The sequence below is a fragment of the Pantherophis guttatus genome, chromosome 1 (genome assembly GCF_059756535.1).
Source record: "Pantherophis guttatus breed Tessera chromosome 1, ASM5975653v1, whole genome shotgun sequence".
Classification (NCBI taxonomy): Eukaryota; Metazoa; Chordata; class Lepidosauria; order Squamata; family Colubridae; genus Pantherophis; species Pantherophis guttatus.
The window spans coordinates 121,940,020-121,956,205 of NC_142063.1; the positions used below are offsets into that span (position 1 = coordinate 121,940,020).

A 16,186-nucleotide genomic window follows, 5' to 3' on the forward strand; every position below is an offset into this window, starting at 1 on the left:
GGATATTAGTCCCATTTTACTTGGCATCTCCGTTGGACTGTGTCCAGCTACGCTGACACTGTATTAAAATGAGTTCCAGTCACTTACTGTTTTGTAGGCCACAATCCTGATAGACAAGTTAGAACCAATTGTAAGCTGGCAGGGCCATGGCATAGGTCTCCGTTCAACTTTCTTAAACATTGAAAGACGCTCCAGACTCTCCCTTAATAAGCAAACATGGCGGAAATGAGGCCCAGTTAAAAAACAAGAACAATTTCACAATGAACAATTCTGTTTGCCCGTTTTCACCAAACCATTTGTTGGACACTTATTAGCTGCCGCAGTCCCAAAACCACTCCTAAATTATGGTCTAAATATTATCTTTTCAGATTGTCTCATACAGAGGGATCAAGCAATATCTTCTTCCTCTGGCCACTAATCTCTGGGTTAGAACTGACATATTTTTCATGAATAGAAATCCAACAAAATCCTCATATGGCAGCAAATGCAATGCCTCTTACATAGAGATTATTCACACATTCAGATTCCATTTATCAAGTCCGATACATGAATGCACATTACAGTACTAAACTTGTGACAGCACGTAAGGATCCCTCTACATCACGGGTGTCAAACTTGAGACGTCACATTGTCGTCACGTGATGTATTGTGACTTTTCCTCCCTTCGCTAAACTGGGGTGTGTGTGTGTGTGTGGCAAGCACGTGACGCATCCGGCCCACAGGCCGTGAGTTTAACACTCCTGCTCTACATTCTCACCGATTGTGTCTTGATTATCACAGAATTTCAAGTAGCATCTGCCTCATGAACACAAAGGGGTCTTCCACACTTCCTGCTTGTAAAATTACTCATCTTTTCTGGCTTCATATCTAAAGCCATGTTTTCTGAATTCCCACAGTGCACACTATGCCTAATAGTCCTGCTACACTTCAGGTTGTTGTACTCCATCAGTAAATATACTATCAGGCCTGGAAGCCATCTTTTGCATTAGATCTTCAGGTCTGCCACATTTACTACTGTGGGAAACTGGGAGGGGGGATTGTATGGAGCAAGGGTGATATATAGTCATAATAACATTCCTTTCTCAGAGTCAAGGACATCTAGCCCTGCACCTGGGGGGCTGGAACTGGGAGGCATCTCCAGTTGGGACGGTGCTTTGATTGGACCACATGATGGACATGTGGGTGCTGGGCAGGGACTTGGACTTTCCTCTGGGTGGGGAAAACCTGAAAACTTTCAGATTTGGGTTTTCCCAGATGTGCCAATATGACATCTCTAATAAAATGGAACTTTGAGGAACTTCAAGCCTCAGAGTCTTTTTTCATTGGGGGTGTTACTTGACATATACAGTACATTCTGATGGGACATTTCCCTCTTCACCAATCCTACTAGTTGTCCTCCAGAGCCACTTTCCCATGGGCTGCTGAGTGTCAGCTCCCTCTCCTGAAATAACCTTCTCAGAATAGAAATCACCTTTTTTCCTCACCTTTGGGCTCATGAAATGGTGGATTTTGTTATTTATTTAACCAATTTCACATAAATATAATGAGGCAGTGCTCATCTCTGCTTGATGTCCTATAGAGAAATATCTCATGTAAATACAGCAAGGCAGTGCCATGTTCTCTAACACCATTCAGTGTAATTCATGGCATATTCAGGAGCTGCAATGGCATATTCAGGAGCTGCAAAGCTTGTGACACTTAGGGCAGTGTTTCTCAACCATGGCAGCTAGAAGACATGTGGAATTCTACCCCCAGAATTCTCCAGGCAGTATGTAGGGGAAGGGGTATTAAAGGGGTAGTTAGGGATTGAGGTGAAACTAATAAGAGTGCTGCTAGCTTTCCCTTCTACATTGACAGGATTTGAGGAGCGGGTTCTCCCCTACCAGGGGTGGGTTCTACTTACCTTTACTACCGGTCTGCAACGGGAGCACGCGTGCTTCTGCGCATGTGCAGATCGCAAAATATGACGTCAGGGCAGGTGGGCGGAGCCTCCCGCCACTTTTACTACTGGTTCACAAGAACCGGAGAGAACAGGGAGCAACCCACCACTGCCCCCTACCAATAGATTATAAGATACTGGGGTGTTTCTTGCCAGTTTTGATTTTAGCTTAAGTGATAGCAAGAACAGTGAAATGGTAATGTTTCTTCCCCATCTACTGTTGTAATGAAGCATTCATCAAGACCAAGCAACTCCTGCATGGAACAAGGGAGTGGACTAATGACCTTTATGATCCCTTCCGAGTCTATGGTTCCGTGACAGCTGTGTGTTCACTCATGCAAATGGAAACCATACCTTGTCCTAGCAGAGGTTTGGCAGAATAAAGACGCTGGGGAAATCCACCAGTCAAGGACCATAGTAACTATTTTTCAGAGAAAACACCTGGCCATCATCACTGCCAAAGTGATAAACTCTGAACAGAATTTTTAAGGTTTCATTTTCAGTCAGGATTAGCATCGGAGAAAAGCAGTGGAAGGCTGTTATGCAGAATTATCCCAAAAGGTAAAATCTCTTTTGCGTTGAATTTGTCTCCTGATGATTCACAGACACCTTTATGTGCTTTTCTTGGCGAGAACAAGTAGTTTGCCCTTGTCTTTTTTTTTTTGTTATTTTTGTCAGGTTCTTTGGCTTTGATTTCCCAACCTACTGTTCTACTGATATTTCTTAGCACTCCCCCAATCAAATACTAATTGGGCTGTAATATATTTTGCATCCAAGCTCAGACATAGCTGGCCAGCTACTGCTATTACTCTAACAACTTTATAACAAAAGTGGGCTTCTGTATGAGTGCTCGTCACTCATAGCATTCATAAATCTGGAAACTCAACCTGGCTTAAAGTAAATAAGTGATAAGGTGCAAGAGAGAAGAGTAATATAGCTTAGAACAGGGGTGGGCAAATGTGGCTCTTTTACAACCTGTGGACTTCAACTCCCAGAATTCCTGAGCCAGCTTGGCTGTCTCAGGATTCTGGGAGTTGAAGTCCCAGAACCTTTTACAGGTTGTAAAAGAGCCACATTTGCCCACCCCTGACTTAGGAGAAGGAGAAAAAAAGCATTCATTGATGCTATTGAAGCCTTGAGTACGGAAAACATACCCCCAAATAGTAGAGTTTTTTTCACAAGAACTGGAGGAGTTTTATTTTACCTGAAAGTATAAATGTCCTCCAGACCTTCTTCTTGGTCTAATGAAAACATGAGTTTTTTCACCATCTGGAGCCCTTCCTTTTGCTGTTCACTTAGACCCTTTCCTGGGAAAGAATTTCTGTTTCTGCTATCATGCATACCGGCAGATGCATTCTCACCTCTGTCTTCGTCATTCATTGGGAACGGCAAACTAAAGAAATAATTGAAAGCAATTTCAATTTACAACCCTAATTTGTCAGGAAACAAGTGAAATAACTTTTCTATTAAAAAAAAAAAAAGAACTTAGAAGGAAAATTGCAAACTGACGTTCTGAATGCATCTTTTGATATAACTTAAAAATAAAAATGTCATTATCAAAGCATAGCAAACAATTGCTGCTGATAGGCATTGCCGCAGTATTAGTCATGGGAACATGACTGTACAATTTCTTGGTAGTTTGCAAATTGTAAAGAATTTGTTAAAATAAAAGTGCACATATTTTCCTCTATGAGGAATTTATTACGGTATCAGAAATTCTACTTTGTTGTCATTTGTATATTAATGCCAGCTACAAATCTGTATGTTATAGTAAATACTCTTAATAGCAACTGGTGAGACAGACAATGTCCCATCATGATCAGTTCAGGATAATGAAAAAGGCCTTAAGAGAGAGAAGGTAATATATTTGCAACTGCTTTTAAGAAGACTGGAAGGTTCTTCTTTATCACTTTTCCTTTCCTTTCCTTTCCTTTCTGTTCTCTTATTTTTTTCTTTGCACTTTAACTTATTCCTTTTCAAAATGTGCATTGTTTTTATTCTTTTAAAAATTTCTTTAAGAAAAAATTATATGCATAAAAACAAGATAATGGAAAAGGATGCAATTAATATTGGACTGAAGTGGACTAATGCTTATCTAGAAGCACATTCACATAACAGAAGCTTCAGGCAGAGTATGATGAGCGATAAAGCATTTAACCTTCCCTCTCCCAAAAAACTGTGTCCCAAAGACGATAACTTTCCCCATGTCCAAGGTACCCATTAGGAGACAAAAAGAAAGAAATGCAATTTATACAGAGTCATTTCTGATTTTCTAGTAAGAAGACAACTACCAAATGAAAGATGAAGCTTAAGTTTCCCTAACAAATTAAATATATATCTAAGAATACCGGGTATTCCTGATTTGTCAGAAATGGTAATCTGACCCGCTGCATCTCCATGACTTATAAAAAATAAAACATAGAGCAGAATGAGTTTCATTTTCTTTTTTAGGCTACAATTCTATTCATACTTACTGAGAACTGAGTGCCACGGTGTGTCTTTTCTGAGCAGACTGTATAATTCTGTATATTTAATACAACTGCCTATTATTTTTAGCTACCTGGTGGCTTTTGAAGGATTAATATAATCTAAACATTATTATTAAGTGAACGCAATTCTCAGCATTATTTGAACTAAAACAACCTGTTTCACATACCTATGTAAGTGTGTGAGTCACCACTTCCCCCCCCCCCCATGCTTAAAAATCTAGGAACAGAAACAATTTCCCATAACTGCCTATTTCTGGGCCTATATTAATAGCCAGAGCTGCCTGTATTCTGTACAAGCAGGGAAAACAGTACAAAAATGTAGTACTAGGTAAGACATTTAATTTTCTGAATGTCAGCTATATTTTTTTAAACTTTTAAAAAATAATACCCCGTTTCTCCAAAAATAAGACACCCCCTGATAATAAGCCCAATCGGGCTTTTGAGCACATGGCAATAAGTCCAAGCGCTTATTTCAGGGTTCAAAAAAATATAAGACAGGGTCTTATTTTCGGGAAAACATGGTAATTGTTTGAAAAAGATCATTTGACCTGTTTGTTCTGAAAACTAACCGTGCATTTCAAGTGCCCAGGAAACAGACAGTTGGTTGACCTGTTATTCTAAGCACCTGATTCATTTTGCTATGGCTTTCTGAAGAAACTACAACAACTCATACAATATGCTAAGCCATAAGCAAGCAAATCACATTTGGCTTAGTCTGATGAATAAACCCAACCACAGTTTATGTTCTCCATAACTCTTTCCCTCTTTGTAAATCTACTAAAAACAGAGTAAGGGTATGCAGAATAATCAATGTATGGAAATTCATTTAATTTACATATATAATTTGCCAAGATCAGCTTTCCTGGATTCAAGATTTGTTTGTTTTTATTGTAATTGGGACTGGTTATGGCAAGCTGCTGTAGCTATTCTACAAGATGGAAAAAGCACACAGAGCATGTTTTCTTGAATGCTTTCCAATCCTTTCACCAGGAGTGGCCATAAGAAATATCTGCATTTCCTCCTGTGTAACTAACTCTGCACATGTATATGTTTTTGCTCTCCCCTTCTGTTGCATCTGTGTGACTTAGTGTGTATGGGTCAGTGGTGGGTTGTCCCTGGTTCGGACCGGTTCGCAAGAACCGGTAATAAAACCGGTGGTAGGCTCCGCCCACTGACCCGGACATCATCAGAAGTGATCTGCGCATGCAGAAGCACAGGCACGATGCAAACCGGTAGTAAAGTTAAGTAGAACCCACCCCTGGTACGGGTGCACCTATAAAGACAGAGTAAACTGTGTATGTTTTACAACTGGTCACCTGACAAGGAAGAATGTGATGACGTAGGATAGAACAATCAGCAGCCTTCTGAGCCACTGCCTGTCAGTCCATCTCCTAAATATTCATTGGGGGAGTTTTTTTTCCCCCAACCCCTGGTTGAATCCTGCCCATTTTCAAACTCAGTCTTTCTTTTGCCACCTTTCCTGCCACTACCCTGTTTTCCCGAAAATAAGACCTCCCTGGATAATAAGCCCAATCGGGCTTTTGAGCGCATGCATTAAAATAAGCCCCCCCGCCAAAATAAGATCTCCCCGAAAATAAGCCCTCCCCAAAAATATTTAAATGCATGCACAGCCGGTCCCTGCCATTTCCTCTGGTTAGGGTTAGGGAGACAGAGCTGGAAATCAGGTAAGATGGCAAGAGGAGCCCCGTCTCGCTCCACGTGCCCCAAAATAATAAGACCTCCCTGAAAATAAGGCCAAGCGCTTATTTTGGGGTTCCAAGAAATATAAGACAGGGTCTTATTTTCGGGGAGACACGGTACCAAAATTGATCCTGCTGCTGAATTTTCAGAATGGTCTGGTAATGGATGGACCCACAGATACAGTTCTGATTCCTGTGCATAATCTCTTTTTAGCTGGAAAGAATACTGTACACAGGTAGTCCTCGATGTACCATTACAATTGACCCCAAAATTTCTGTTGCTAAGCGAGGCATTTATTAAGTGAATTTTGTCCCATTTTACGACCTTTCTTGACACAATTATTAATCACTACAGTTGATAAGTTAGTAACACTGCTGTTAAGTGAATCTGGCTTCCCCATTGACTTTGTCAGAAGGTTGCATAAAGTGATCACATGACCCTCGGACACTGCAACCGTCATAAATATGCACCAGTTGCCAAGCATCCAAATTTTGATCACGTGACCATGGGGATGCTGCAGTGGTCATAAGTGTGAAAATCTGTCATGTCACTTTTTTCAGTGCCGTTGTAACTTCATACGGCACTAAACGAACTGTTGTAAGTCTAGGACTACCTCCAATAAAAACATTAAGAATGTTTAAGTTAAGAGTAGGCACACATTCTTTTCTGGTTATGATTTGTCACAGTTCTTTCTTCACTCACAAAAATTGAAGGGAGGTGCCGGTTTTCTTCAAGTTAGCTATGATAATATTCAGTTGATCTTCACTGAAGGGACTCCCAAGATCAGTAAAAACCTCAATGTGCCGTTTGTCATATTTTTTTCCTCTAAAAAGTAAAAAAAAAAAAAAACACATTTCAATTACATCATTATTCACATGGAATACTGTGATTCCTTACAGAAAATAGTCTTATACTTCTAATGATGTCAATCTATGTGCTTCAAAAATTAAAAAGTCAATATAAAATATGTTTAATTAATACCATATTCTCTGTTGTTAATCATTGTCTGGAAGGGTTGAATAGAAAATCGTCAAAATATTAAATAACTAGTGAAAACAACAGAAGTACATGTTCTTACAGCCTGTAACATGAACTACTAACTTCTAGTTATTGTAAATCAGGATAGCTGAACTGAGGTTAATGAGTACGCCTTTTCCTGACAATTTCCAAAAACATTTGGAGTTCACTTCCCAAAATTCCCATCCAAATGTTAGCACATTGTCGCTGATCCCTTGGGCAATACATTTATCTGATAGGCCGCTTTGTAAAATACAATACTTCTCATGTTCAGTTCATGTTTTGAAAAAATAAATAAGTTTATTATTTAAGCCATTTCCATGGCTTTTCATGGTACAGACACAAATCTATGAACAATGATTATGAGGAATCACCGATTGTGAGGAATTTCTCATTGCCCCCATTGACCAAGCGGACTTATTTTTAACCTGAGGGGCAACTTTCAAAATACCCATTATGCATTAGGTTAATTTGCTAAGAAATTATACATGTTATTGAACAATGCTGATCCATCATCACAAAAAGAGAGATGCTCACAAAGAAAGCAAAATTTCTCAGGCATTTTATTAGGCAACTTAATACATACGTTTAAGTGGCCTAATAAAATGCCTGAGAAATTTTGCTTTCTTTGTGAGCACTTCTCTTTTTGTGATGATGAATTAGCTTTGTTCAATAACATGTATAATTTCTTAACGAATATAAAATGCTATATCCGTCTCCACTTCATCTCATTTGATATTCTAACTATGGAAAAATGCTGTTACAGCAGTTTTCAGAATTCTTAAATACAGTCATATACTTACATTGTTTCTTTCTGAAGCAAATCCATGCACACAATCAGAGCATCAAGAACTTCAGTATGTTAAGAAAAGATAATTTTAAAAAACGAGACATTTCAAAATATGCTAGCCAGGGTTTGTTATGCAACATTTATCGAGGGCAACTTTTCTCTGCTTCTCAACAATCCCCATTTTTGGTGGCTACAGTTTCTGACAGTCTTCAGCTAACACTGACATTGGAGAAAACAGAACTAGTATCTGTGGTGGCGCAGTGGTTAGAATGCAGTACTGCAGGCTACTTCTGCTGACTGCCGGCTGCCTGCAGTTTGGCAGTTCGAATCTCATCAGGCTCAAGGTTGACTCAGCCTTCCATGTTTCCAAGGTCGGTAAAATGAAGACCTAGATTGTTGGGGGCAATATGCTGACTCTGTAAACCGCTTAGAGCTGTAAAGCACTGTGAAGCGATATATAAGTCTAAGTGCTATTGCTATCTTTCAAGTAAGCAGAATTGTTAACATGTACAGTAAAGCAGGCCTTATGGATGGGATGTTGGGATGGAGAGAATATTTAAATTTTCTTATTGTATGCAGCTATTATTATTTTTGCTTCCATATTATACAGGGGAAAAGGTAATTCAAATGTAATTCGGTATCATAACATAGTACAGAAATTTCAGAGTTTCCTCACTGGGCAAAGGAGCTATGATGCCTGTATTGAACCTCTTCCTCTAGGTTTACCTTTTCTCTCTATCAAAGGAAAAATCTAATGAGCATGCACTAAAAAAAACCAAGTTGCATGAGACAAACCTCACAAAAAGAGGAGCCTCCATGAGTGTCTGAGAACATGTATGGAATCATAGACGAAAAATGTTATAAATTAAAATTCTACCAACAATGCAATAAAAGAATGTCATGAATGAAGGCAAATATACACGTCCCAGGATAATGTTGCAGGATCCAATCTGGGTTGGTCACCAGGACCAGAGGTTTAATCTTCCGAGCTTTCAGACTCATACTGGAGCCCATCCTCAGGGAACTTTGCTCTACCAGAATGTGTGCTTTGGGCTATTCTATGTGTAGTATTTTTGTGGTGCCTGATTTTTTGTGGCTTTTCTTTGTTGATTGGGGTGTTGATCACCAGCTATTAAGTTGTTAGCTGTTTTGTTTCTATATCTGGGTATCCACACATCACCCAGCAACTACCATACAAAGACAAATATGCATTGTAAAGATCACTTGGATGTGGGAGATAGTTCTAATGTAATTTACCAGATCCTCTGCATGTAGGAGAGACGGGGAGGAAGCTAACCACCAGATTGCAAGAACACAAGCCAGCGTTCAGATGAAGAGACTCAAACTCATTGGTAGCCTCACATTGCAATGAACAAGGACATACATTCAGTTTCACAGCTACTAAGATTGTTGGCCAGGGAAATGATTGAAATTTCGCAGCTACTAAGATAGCCAGGGAAATGATTAAAGCCTGGGAAATGGCCCCCTTGTCAGTCAACAGTTCTAATTTACCACCAGCTTATCAAGTACTTAAGAGCTGAGGACTTGGCACAAGGAAACAACAGCCAACAACTTAATAGCCCGCATGTCAACACCCCAATCAACACATAAAAGACACACACAACCAGGCACCACATAAACATTACAGAATAGCCCAAAGCATACATTCCAGTACAGAGAAGTTCCCTGAGGATGGGTTCAGGGGCACAAGTCTGAAAGCTTGAAAGACTAAATCTCTGGTCCTAGTGACCGACTCAGATTGGATCCTACAAGACAACATCAATGCCTATTTAATTCTAAAGGATTCAGATCTTGTTTGTTTGTTTAAGTAATAGAAATTCTATGTACAAATATCTGCTGGACAGCCATCTTCAGTGTTCAAAAAAGATACTGTCGCCTTGTTCAGAGCCCAGTGGAGTCAGGTTTTGTATGTCTTCCAACAAATCAAAATCCGGCAGCATCAAGTGTCTCTGTACAGTGATATGCTGGTACTGGTCCCCACTTGCAAGACTATTGGAAGTCCTCTCGGTGCCATATAAAACCAAAGAAACTTCATCTTTATTCTCAGCAAATACCTACAGATGGTTGAAAAATGAAAGGCTAATACAAGGGAGCAATGTAGATTTTACCATAAAATCCTTCATTGCTACAGCTTCATTTTCTCATTTTATCTGCACCGTATTTTTTATATATGTATGTATGTATGTATGTATGTATGTATGTATGTCTTTGGTTATTCGGGTTTTCTTCCGCGTAAAATTGGAGGTTTCTTGGCAACGTTTCAACGAAGTCACATTCATCATCTTCAGGCTGGTGTCTTCGGCTTCGTGCTTCTAGGAGCAATGTGTGTGATCGCAGCTGTTTCTTCCTTTTAACTGCCAGTACATGCAAACACCCGCGAGTATGAAGGCTATTGCTTAACTCATTGTAAGCCGCCCTGAGTCTCCGGAGAAAGGCGGCATATAAATCGAAACAATAAATAAATAAATAAATAAATAAATAAATAAATAAATAAATAAATAAATAAATAAATAAATAAGCAAGCTTTCGTGCTCAACAGCCAGTATATTGGGAGGATGGAGAGTCAATATGTTGAAACCATTTTTTAATCTAAATATTATATTTAAAAAGTCTGCTCTCATTGGGTAAAAAGTGTTTTTAAAAAACAACACTCATCAGTTTCTGGATTGCAAAACAACACATTGCCTTCTTTCTTCTGCATCAAAAGACTAATAAAATAAATAATGTATTAGGATGTGAAAGAAGGTATCTTCTTTAGTTTTAGCTTCGTTTACTGTATATTTCTGCTTTAGGTAACTTTGGGGAGTGAGATACAAACACTACGGTAGAAGAAATGTTCACGAAGCACACGCACCTCCCTCTCCAGTGGCTGAAAAATGTCAATTTCCCACCAGCACTTCACTTCATTAACCCAGAAGAGGCTTGAAGGTTTGACCCAGGGCTGTGCCACATCTCCCTAATAAACATATTTTTCAGCTAAGCACTGCAAGAAATGTTCAAGAGCTTCTGCTGAAGACAGCCTTTTCTCCAATTTGTCTTCCACCCTCTAAGATTTGATACTGAGGTTTTCCCAACATCATGGCATCCATGGCAATAGAGTTCCTTGACTCTCTACCATGTTTCCCTGAAAATAAGACTGGGTCTTATATTAATTTTCGCTCCAAAAGTTGCATTAGGGCTTATTTTCTGACCAGGTCCTATTTTGGGGGAAATACGGTACCAAATGCATCCATCTGGTTGACAATCTTAACAGGGCTTATTTGAGGGTTAAGGCTTATATTACGAGCATCCTGAAAAATCATGCTAGGACTTATTTTCCAGTTGGGTCTTATTTTCGGGGAAACAGGGTAGAAAAAACTGACTGATGGCTTCTAGAAGTGGGAACACATAGCAACAAAAATGTAAACAGACTTGCAGTTTGCAACTGTCTGTCGTGATTTCTTGCTTATGACAACTTATATCACTATTGGTGTCCTTCTTTTACCTGTCGCTGCACAAACATTGTCATCACTTTCTTGGCTTGTTCAAAAGAAGACTCTTCTCCGGGAGCGGAATTGCTCATTGAAAAACCAACATCCATGCATAGCACAGCAGCTGTCTTTGAGGGGGAAAAAGGCACAAACATAGATGGAATAAGATTAGTGATTAGTAGATGACATAATGCAAGCACCTACACTTAGTCATTGTTTAGCGACCACAATTGGGACTGGTAACTCGGTTGTTACCTGAAGCAGTCATGACTGCTTATGATCTTACTTCAGCTTTTCTTTGCCTCACAGATTTTCAAAGGCCACAATATAGGCATTGGTCACAAAATTATTTTTACATCACCATCATAATTGTGAACAGTTGCTGTATGAGGCAATTGCTAAACAAGGGGTATATTTGTATTTGCTGTATCTTATTCATGGTACTCAGTGGAATTTTCTTGAGTAACAATATTTTAGATATATACATGCCAGTTACAAAAAGACCAGGTCCATAGTGAAGGATAATTAATAAAGCAATTAAACTGATTTATTGCTAAAAAGCCTATGCTCTTCTCAACTAATGGTTAGCATCTGCTTGGAGTTAGATAAGAGTCAACAGAAATCAAGAGGGGTTGGACTTAGTCTACTTGTGAGTAACTAGGGATTCTTGGCTGATCCTTCTTTTAATTCTGCCCCCAGGTTCTGCCACTGGTTATCCTACAATACAATCCCATTGCAAAGAAAGTTACAGCCCTATATGCAATCTCCTGCAAATAAACACTGCACCGGTGAAATGTACTTCTGGGAAAACATTCACCTAAGTGTTCTATCAAACTATACAAAATGTGTATGTGTATCGGAAAAAACACCACAGAAAAATAAACTAAAAGATTTTTAAAGGAGGATAAAAATCTATTCAATTATCTTTGCAGAGTAAATTTTATTGCCATCAGAATAAAGTGTTGTTTAATGTGAAACAGTGAAAGTAAACATGAACTATTTCATTTCAGAGGAAGAAATAAAAAAAGCCCTTCTCTTTATCTCTGCCTGCAGGGTATTTCTTTTTCTTTTTTTCCCTTAAAATGACCTTATCCCAATGCAAATTTTGTAATGTTGGGCCCACAAGGAATTATTTACTAGAAACAGAAGCAGAACAAAAATGAAATATGGTGTTTATATGAAGATAAAAGTCCTGGAAAAGTCAGATAATGCTGCATTTGCAAAACATTCCACCTTTCTTCTCTTTCATAAATGTGAATAATGTTCTTTTAAAAACATGCTATCTTTACTTGTTAAAGAAATCACTACTCAAAATTCAAAAATTCTTCTGAATGCTTTTTGCTCAAATTTAAATATACTACTTATAATACATTATACCCATATTATTTTTTAAATCCTGTTGACTACCTTAAATGGTAAGTTACAGATAGTCCTCGACTTACAACAGTTCATTTAGTGACTGTTTGAAGTTACAAGGAACTGAAAAAAGTGATTAATGACCATTTTTCACACTTACAATCTTTGTAACATCTCCATGATCGTGTAATTAACATTTGGATGCTTGACAACTGACTCACATTTATGACGGTTGCAGTGTCCAGGAGTCATGTGATCCCCTTTTGCGACCTTGTGACAAGCAAAGTCAATGGGGAAACCAGATTCACTTAACAACCATGTTACTAATTTAACAATTGCAGTGATTCACTTAACAAATATGGCCAAAGAAAGTTGTAAAATGGGGCAAAACTCACTTAACAAATTTCTCACTTAACAACATACATTTTGGGCTCAATTGTAGTTGTAAGCTGAGGACTACCTGTATTTGGGGTACCAATAATGAACCACTAAAATAAAAGAGAGCACTAGCATTTAATATCCTAGTTCAAATCTCACCTCCTCTTCTATGGAAAAGGATAGCTCATGGATATGGATAGCTAATCCTACTCTGTTTATCCCAGTTGCTGTTTTGGCTCAATTAGTGTGTGACTTGCACAGCAAAGGAGTTAAAACACAAATTAAACAAATTAAAATCCCTGTACAGTAAAACTAGTCTCATCAGTGACAGGATTTAAAAGCAATTTCCTACAAATAAATAAAGAAGCTGCTGCTCAAAACTGGTTTTTAGCCAGAAAGATTCTCCAAAATGGATGCACCAATATGTTGGAATATTACAAAGCCCCTTGAGTTGACTGCTACTCTACATCCTAAAATTAATTTCATGCTTGAACCTAATCAGGTTTTGGTACTGAAACTGCCATGCTAAGAGGACATTTGCCAGAAGAAAGAACAAAGTACACCATGGCTAATTATATAGGACATCCCAACCTTCTTTTAAAAAATACCCACTCCTCTCAGCCTCCCTCCTCACCGACACAATAATTGGAATTTACCTAAATAGTTTTTGCTCCCAATATGGTCTGATTCTGATAAAAATGAAGCATTGGTCCTTTATGGCTTTAACCCCTAAACATTAAAGACCCTTTTAATATATCCTTTTAAGTGGGTAAAATCTTTATCAGAAGGATCAAAAAGGCACAAAAGCAGATGCTTTCAAGTTCTGCTTTTAGCTCAGCATTAGGTTAGTTTGTCCCAAAGGCCATCCTTCTGGATCCCTTTAGATGACTCACCCAGTTCCAACCTATTCATTTCAGTCCCATCCTTTCAATCTCAGGATTTCTTACTTTTCCCAGGAGCTGGTCACCTATCCCATGCCGCCCACATCTGTGTGTGCACAAGTGTGCAAGCACATGCACCTTCAAATCAGCATTGACTCCTAGGATCCCCCCAGTTTTCTTGACAAGGTTTTCAGAAGCGGTTTGCCCTTGTCTGCTTCCTAGGGCTGAGAGACAGTGACTGACACATGGGTTACCCAGATGATTTTGTGTCTGAGATGGAAACAGAATTCAGTCCCCTGGTTTTTAGCCTGGTGCTCAAGCATCATGCCACTTTGGTTCTCAATGGTTCTCAGCTTTCCTCTCTGGGGCTAAAAGAAACCGGCCCATGGACACCAGGTGGCTCTGGTGTGTAAGAGAGGACTAGAACTAACTAGAATATGGCAATCTGCAAATGCTTTGGGGGGACAGGGCTGGAGATATCTTTGACTCAGAGATGACTCCCGATGGCTATCTGGACCAGTCTCTGAGGTTTTCTTGAGAAGAGTCCAGAAGTGGTTCATCACTTCTGCACAGGGGATTATGAGAGCAATGGGGCGCTCCCATGTGACACCCCTCCTGCGCGAGCTGCATTGGCTTCCGGTGCTCTTCTGGGTGCGCTTCAAGGTGTTGGTTACCATGCTCCATGGCTTAGGGCCTGGGTACTTACGGGACCGCCTTCTGCCACCGATAGCTCCCACCGGCCAGTACGCTCCCACAGAGAGGGACTCTTCAGGGTGCCGTCGGCCAGACAATGTCGGCTGGTGATCCCCAGGGGAAGGGCCTTCTCTGTGGCAGCACCTGCCCTCTGGAACGACCTGCCCCCGGAGATATGTAGGATACCAGATTCCGTGCTTTTCGCCGTGCCCTTAATACTTTTTTATTTCATCAAGCTGGGCTGGCATAATCTCCCCTTAGATATTTTTAGATATTTTTAACTGTAAATTGATTTTAGTTGGGGTGTTTTAAATTTATTGGGCCAAAATTTGTTTAATTCTTTAAAAAAAAATTAAATTTTGTATGTGATGTTTTTATTCTTGGCTGTTCACCACCTCACATCTATTATTATATATTTAACAATGTGAAATTACAGCTGCCCATTGCTTGGCTAGTATTGGCCTTCAATCCCCTCAAGTTCTTCTCAAAAGACCCGGGATGCCATAAAGTTATCGATGTAAACCTCGACAATGGGGCCTTTTGTAACTGACAGACGGAAACTTTGTCAATGCAGAGATTTTATTATGTATTATTCTTAAATTTATTTTATGTACAGATTTGATGATGATTCAGTCCGACTTCCCAGCAACTGACAAGGGACCCTCATCTGTCATTTAATAGCAGAAACTGCAGCATGAACTATCTCATTTCCTGGGGAATCCACCTCCAGCTTAATAGATAGCTCCTGCATCTATAGATGCAGAATAGAGACTTCCTGCAACCTGTTACATCAACTTCCCTACGAAGTAGCGGGATCCATTTACCCTCCGTTTACTTCTAATATGGTTCGAAAGCTCTCATTCACAAAACAAAACGCTCTACGGCGGGGGGGAGGGCCTAGGAGAAAAAAGTCCAATCGCTAAGCGCCGTTGAGTAAAGAGCCAACATGGTGATGGTTAAGAGGTAACCAATCCGGATCAAGCAGCCCCAACAAACGGAGGAGGACAGTGATCAGTTGATTCAGGCTTCTGCCGCCGCCTGTGGCGGGAAAAGGCAAGCCTTCATAAACACTCTGACGGCCAATCTTCCAGGTCTAAGCCCGATTTCTCACGTTACCTTTGCCCGCGACATCCTGTAAAGTTCTCACGGTCTTCCGCCACAAACCCGGCGCCTCTTCCTTCTGGAGTCGCCTTGCTTTACGGCAGCGAAACTTGTCCCGCCTTCCTCCGAATTGAGAATAAAGCCGACAGCGACCCTTGATGGCTGCGTCTCGGTTAACAGAAGGCTGGAGCGACTGGCGCGGCTAGGAAAGGAAGTAGCCGGAGTCCGCAGAACGAAAAGCAGCAATGATGTCTGTGGAGATTGTCCATCAATCCAGGTCACGATTGTCCCAAAGGCTGATTTTTCCAAAAAGCAGCTGGACTTTCTTGGGTTTTTTTTTTTTCTTTGAA

The 16,186-nt window shown here is 39.8% G+C and overlaps 1 protein-coding gene across 1 annotated transcript in view; it reads right to left on the reverse strand.

The window, feature by feature from the left end:
• XRCC5 (X-ray repair cross complementing 5) overlaps positions 1-15,986 on the reverse strand; it is a 59,058-nt gene extending 43,072 nt beyond the window's left edge. The window contains exons 1-7 of the mRNA XM_034421974.3: positions 15,852-15,986; positions 11,442-11,555; positions 9,828-10,011; positions 7,950-7,998; positions 6,832-6,954; positions 3,144-3,332; positions 88-202 (exon numbers count right to left, since the gene is read on the reverse strand). Coding sequence (XP_034277865.2) covers positions 88-202; positions 3,144-3,332; positions 6,832-6,954; positions 7,950-7,998; positions 9,828-10,011; positions 11,442-11,555; positions 15,852-15,866 — 789 coding nt within the window. The 5' untranslated portion in view covers positions 15,867-15,986. The remainder of the gene's footprint in view (positions 1-87; positions 203-3,143; positions 3,333-6,831; positions 6,955-7,949; positions 7,999-9,827; positions 10,012-11,441; positions 11,556-15,851) is intronic.
• Between the last annotated feature and the right edge of the window lie 200 nt (positions 15,987-16,186).